This window comes from Mixophyes fleayi, chromosome 4 (assembly GCF_038048845.1).
Source record: "Mixophyes fleayi isolate aMixFle1 chromosome 4, aMixFle1.hap1, whole genome shotgun sequence".
NCBI lineage: Eukaryota > Metazoa > Chordata > Amphibia > Anura > Limnodynastidae > Mixophyes > Mixophyes fleayi.
In genome coordinates, this window is record NC_134405.1 from 106,753,351 (window position 1) to 106,759,634 (window position 6,284).

At 36.2% G+C, this 6,284-nt stretch overlaps 1 protein-coding gene across 3 annotated transcripts in view; it reads left to right on the top strand.

Moving 5' to 3' along the window:
- FBN1 (fibrillin 1) overlaps positions 1-5,291 on the top strand; it is a 192,673-nt gene extending 187,382 nt beyond the window's left edge. For all 3 annotated transcript variants that reach the window (XM_075207977.1, XM_075207978.1, XM_075207979.1), the window contains exons 63-66: positions 222-341; positions 2,371-2,602; positions 3,374-3,545; positions 3,763-5,291. In XM_075207977.1, the coding sequence (XP_075064078.1) occupies positions 222-341; positions 2,371-2,602; positions 3,374-3,545; positions 3,763-4,143 (905 nt within the window). In that variant the 3' untranslated portion in view covers positions 4,144-5,291. The remainder of the gene's footprint in view (positions 1-221; positions 342-2,370; positions 2,603-3,373; positions 3,546-3,762) is intronic.
- The last annotated feature ends 993 nt before the right edge of the window (positions 5,292-6,284 follow it).

A 6,284-nucleotide genomic window follows, 5' to 3' on the forward strand; every position in this document is an offset into this window, starting at 1 on the left:
AAATGCAAAATATAAGATTTGCATTGTACATATTTTTTTTTCATTTGTAAACAATGTATTAGTTGTATAATATTCTGCTAACGTTGTGCTTCAGTTTCTTAGGTTTTTGTTAAGTAAATGCATAATATGTTCTTTTCAGGCCCGCTCATGGAATATTCTTAATATAGCACTGTGTCAGTCTTAATCATGTGAAAAAAATAATACAAATCTTTTATTACTAGATGTGGATGAATGTGATGGAAGCCATCGCTGTCAGCATGGGTGCCAAAACATCATAGGTGGATACAGGTGTAGTTGTCCTCAAGGCTATCTTCAACATTACCAGTGGAACCAGTGTGTGGGTGAGTAATGTCCCTGTCTGGTACCCATTACTCTGCCCAATATTCAGAAGTCAGCAATCGCAGTTTTGGGTATTTAACCTTATTGGGCCTGGTTCATCAAGGCTCGCATACTGAGCGATACTTGTGTCTGGTTTAAAACGCACGTATTTCGGCTTTGCGCACAGCAAATTCGTCAAGGCACGGATCTCAAGATGTAGGTCTGCTGTGCTCTAATACACAAGACACTGCGGGATACGTCCAATGCCTATGTGGAATATAAATTTGCAAAAGAACATACAGAAGAAAATAAATGTGTATACATATATATATAATATATATATAAATAATGCCACCAGTTAATAATAAAGGCATTAATAATCAAACTGTAGAAAACTTTATTTTTTTAATCAATTTTTTTCCCATGAAATACATTTATTAATATGCTATTAATGTCTACTGAACATAAAATACATTTTTACAGTTGTTTCTGATTGCACGCACACGTTATAGCATACATACGTGACTGTCATCACTACTGATCAGAGCTTGGACTAGCCCTGTAGCTGGAGCAAGAGATACGGCAGAAAAACAAGTAGCTTTGCGATGCCCAGAGCTTGATTCGGATTTGGCTACATGCGCTTGAGTTTGACACGCCCTTACTGTACACTGACTGCGGCAAAACGCCCCTTCTCTGCCCCGAAATCGAAGGCTGAAGTAAGTGTTCTTTGCGTTCAGACAGGGCTGCGTTTACTGCCGTACGTCCCGGCTCTTGGCACACGCAGATTGATTTTGCTTTCAATGCACTCAAAATCGGCAGATATGTGTCTGGATGAATCAGGTCCATTGTGTTTATTGGATTGTAACTTCCAAATAAAGATTGTTTTGAGTAAAATGTTTTACAAAACCTCTGCTGGGATGGGTGTTTCTTCATATCTAAAAGCTCCTTGACTGAAAATGTAAGGTTATGTTTATTCAAAATAGGATTATCCCCACATGTGGAAGTTCTGTAATTGTGCACCATCTTATCAACAACTTTACATTAGACTGTTTGTGGTTCAGTTTTGTTAAATTTTATAAAAACAAATGACATTGATTAAAATCCTGTTTAAATCCCAGTGTAATCATCGTGTGACCTGGGACAAGTCATTTTATCCAGGTACCGCAGAGAGCCTGTAAGCTGGACTAGTCTGCCAATAGCAGTAATAGTAACTGATACTCTTTCCTTTTAAAGCAATGTAAACAGCTGTGTTCCTCGAGCCATCTGTTACCGAAAACATCTGCGTCACCATAACCTCAATTTTGTTGTATTCTATTTTTTAATGAGCACGCAAAAGTCCTCATAGCTTTTAATGAGTGTGCCGTGATTTCTGTTCTTGGTTTTAACTGCATTTGGCATTCTTTGTTGAACAGTCCAGGCATGCTTCTATCCATTCAGTATTTTCTTATATTGTCTAATATAGTAAATAACAGAGCAAATTATCACATGCCAGTGTGTTTCATTTAATCTAGCATGTTGATTTAATTGTCAAGCAGTAATGAAGTGTGAGGGAATAAAATGTATTTTTATATTTTAGCATTTAACGTAACTGTAAAAAGCAAAACAACAGTTTATTTTGGCACAACATAAAAGTGTTCTCAAACTGTGTCTATATATACATATATATCAATATATATATATATATATATATATCAATATATATATATATATATTAGAGATGGGCGGGCTCGGTTTCCCGAAAACCGAGCCCACCCGAACTTAGGGGATCCGAGTACCGAGCCGAGTCGGCTTGGTACTTTCGCGCTTTTTCAGATTTCAAAACGATGCAAAACGTCATTGTGACGTCGTCGGATCTTGGAATCTATAAAAACCGCCCTCCACGGCGATATAGCGCCATCTGAGAGAGAGATACAGAAGGAGTAGGATAGAGTGAGAGCAGTTGGGCAGGCAATTATCCTGTAATTGTGCAATGGTGGAAGTGAAGAATTATGTTATAACTACTAACTACCGTATAAAAGTAGTAAATTGCCTTTGTACTGCGTGCTCTTTCAGATGAGAATGAATGCCTGAACAGCCACACATGTGGAGGAGCCTCATGCCACAACACATTGGGAAGCTTTAAGTGCATATGTCCGACAGGATTTCATTTTGAACAGTTCGCTGGTTCTTGTCAAGATGTCAACGAGTGCAGCACTTCTCAAGCCCCATGTAGCTTTGGCTGTTCCAATACAGAAGGGGGTTACGTGTGCGGCTGCCCACCTGGATACTTCAGAATAGGACAAGGGTAATTATAATCTATTATAGGGAATGCTAACAATCTCACCCTTATGGAATGGAGTAAAGTAAAACACATGCTGTTAGTAATGTGTAAATCAAATAACTGGCAAGTGTATCACCTTGTGTTTCTTACTGTGTATTTAACTCTAAAACAATATTGTCTGATATTTGTGTTGTATGCATGACATACAAGCCTTGTAAAAAATATTTTAGATAAGTGAAGCATTATAGCTCTACCTATATAAAGACCTAGAATGACCATTTCATTTTCTTTATATTTTTGTGGTCTTAAAAAATGTGTAGCACTTAATATTATGTCATTGTTATTAGTCTTTTTTAAATTACAATCCATTGCTTCCAATCATCCATTGCTTACAATCATCTATTATTATATAACAACTCTCCTTTTCAGTCACCTGAAATATCTTCTGTGTTTATGTATACAATACCACATGTATCTTTCCTCTAGTTGACCACAAACCGACAAACCACCAGCAAATGCATATGGGTATTCCAGCTTTATCGCTGGTGTGATGAGTTCTAATTTAATCTTTACAGTTGTAGCTACTCTAGATTAATACTGGTTACCATGAAACTTGCCCTCTGGAAGACTCGTCAAAACTAGGAAGTTAAGGGTGGAGAATTAGTGAATATTCCCTAAGCCACATGGACAGGGCAGTTTCACACTTTACACTCTGATAGGATAATAGTTGTATTATGTTTTTGTCACCGGACATACAAATATGGAGATTAATATAAGTTCACGTTGTTCTGACAGGCACTGTGTAACGGGAGCTGGTTTAAGCAGAGCTCAGGATATGGCAGTCAGTGGAGAAATAGATGACAACTCATTATCCCCAGAAGCTTGCTACGATTGTAAGATCAATGGTTATCCCAAGAGGGGAAGGAAACGCAGGAGTGCCAATGAGACAGCTTCAGATGGTGATGAGGTATTGTTGTTTTTGTTTCAGTTGTTTTAGAACTGTAACGTTGTGGTTGTTCTAGTGGTAAAACATAAAAACCATACACATTAGATGTATAGCACAAAATCTGGACGATAAGATAGTATACAGTTATCAGTGATTTCATATTAAAAGCAGTGGTTTAGATCATAAAACATGCTTTTATTTTTTGTGTTCTTTTTTTACTTTTATTTGCCACGAACAGCTTCAGTTGGAAGCCCCTGTTAGCCTTGCAAGTTGGGATATTGAAAAACCGGCAATCCTCTCCTTCAACATCTCCCACTTAAACACCAGAGACCGTATTCTGGAGCTGACCCCAGCCCTCACAACTCTGAAACATCACAACAAATACCTAATAGACTCTGGAAACGAAGACGGTTTATTTAGGCTCAACCAGAGAGAAGGAATCAGTTACCTGCATCTGAAGAAGAAGCCAGTGGCTGGCGTTTATAACCTACAGATCAGCAGCTTCCCTCTTTACAAGGAGAAAGAGCTGAACCAGCTTGAAGATAGACATGACAGAGACTACCTCACTGGTGAACTGGGCGACATACTTAAAATGAAAATTAAAATCCTACTTCATTAGTTTGCCAAACCAAAGAACAGAAAAATGAAACCAAAGATTGATAAGTAGACATGAATGTTCCCTCCCTGACTTCACTGATTTCCCATAGAATAGGTACAACCCTTTATAACTATGTTTCTATGAATTAAAAAGCACTTTCTTCTCATAACATATGCAAGGTACAGGATCATTATCCCAGCTCAACACAACCACTTTCTCAGGCTTCTTATATAGTACGCAGCTGAGCTACCTTGTGAATACGCCGATTTTAAACGTGGGGACTTTTTCATTGGAAGTTGGCCTTTGATGCTGAAACATGTCATAATTTCAGCAGAGGTACATGTAGTTGTTCTCATGTTGGACTTTTCTGGTTTCTAATTTAAAAGTTTTCCATGCTATGTACAACTCACTAAGCCAGACATTTTTGGTGCTAGTAACATTTGAAACATTTTTTTTTTCTATAAATGCACTGTAATATTTACACATTTTAGAAGCCAACCATTACTCTGTCTAAACTTCTTATTTACAAATTCAACCAAAATTAGCTTTAGTTTATCTCAATTATCTCTATATGTCATGTAAATGACATGTGTGTATAGTGTAATCAAGCTTTTATTTATCCTTGGAGCAATTGTAAACTAGATAAAAACCTAAAGTGGGTTTGGGTTTTTGTTAATGGTGCTTATAAAGACCAACTACTCGTATACACAAGCCTAGTGGTGCAAGTTCTGTAACTAGGTGAATGCACTGAGGTCAGATGACCATAGAAATTTATCGGAGGAAGTTCAGTGCCATCCTATAAAATGCGACATACATTGCACATCAAAAGTACCCAGTGGCATTTGTACAAAGGGCTTCAGTGTCATAGATGTCACAATAAAACAATTCTAGTTTTTTTACATTGCATTTTGTTTTCATTTCTCAATTACACCTAAGTAGTTTGGTTACACCATGCTTATGTTTTTTTTAATCATACAACAACTATTACTGTAAGTTTCGCATAATGTTGGCGGGAAGACCAAGACTGTATGCTTTCCTGTAATGTCCTGTGGTACTCAGTTTTGCATAACTAAAATCAAAACAGCTGTCTTTCATATGATTGAAGAAGTAAAAATCCATTACATTTACAAAATAAATCAGCAGCCAACCTACTGCTGTGAATGTTACAACCAGAATGTCTGACTTTATTGTTTGGTGGTTTCAAAACACAGATGAGGAAACTCATATAGACCATTAATATGGATTTGTGTCTAAACATCTGAAACATGATATTTCATAAGGCTACTTCCTGGTCATAATTTATACTTAAAATCCATAATCCTCAATAATACTATTTTAATATAAAGTTCTATTTGTTGACTTATTTTATGTATAATACATTTATTTATATAGCACTAATTTCTTTGTGTTATATGGTTGAATAGCACTGTGCTATACATCTATACTATATATTATGTGATAAGTTCTAAGTATTTAAAAAAAATTGACATTCTACCTAATACATTTTTTTCTTTTGAACCAATTACCAAATTCTACCCACATTCCAAAATATCTTTTGTGGGCAGGATTATTTCTGGGCCATTGGTTCATGATTCAGTTCTTAATAGTGTCACTCACCTTATTTTGCATTAATTTAAAAAAAAAAATCAAAATTTTTAAAGTTACTGAAATAGACCAATTTATCATATTCCCAGTTCCAGGCACAGCTGCAACATTGCATATTTCAACCAAGATAACGGTCTACACAGTCTTCCATTTATAGCTATAAAGTATTTAAATTGGACTGTATATTACACCCTGTAAGCATTAAAGGACTTCTCAAATATGACATTTATAATATTATATTTTATACACATGTAACATAAGTAAAATAATTGAAGTTAGTAGCTTAATTGACTATATTAATTGTTAGGTGTGGTTTGTCAAATAGAAGAAACGTTTGTTGTGCTTTCCCTATTCATCTGTCTTTCTGTATGCACTGAAACCGGCTTCTCCTACTCGACTTCACAAAGTCTGCAATGGTTCTAAAGGTGAATAGATTAAGCAACATGCAGACAAACTATTGTTATCATTTTCTAAATGCCACAGGTGCTTTTTCCCCATAACTACATCCAGGAGTGTGGGAATTGAGGTGGTCCTCAGTAAAGCATTCATAGGCGTAA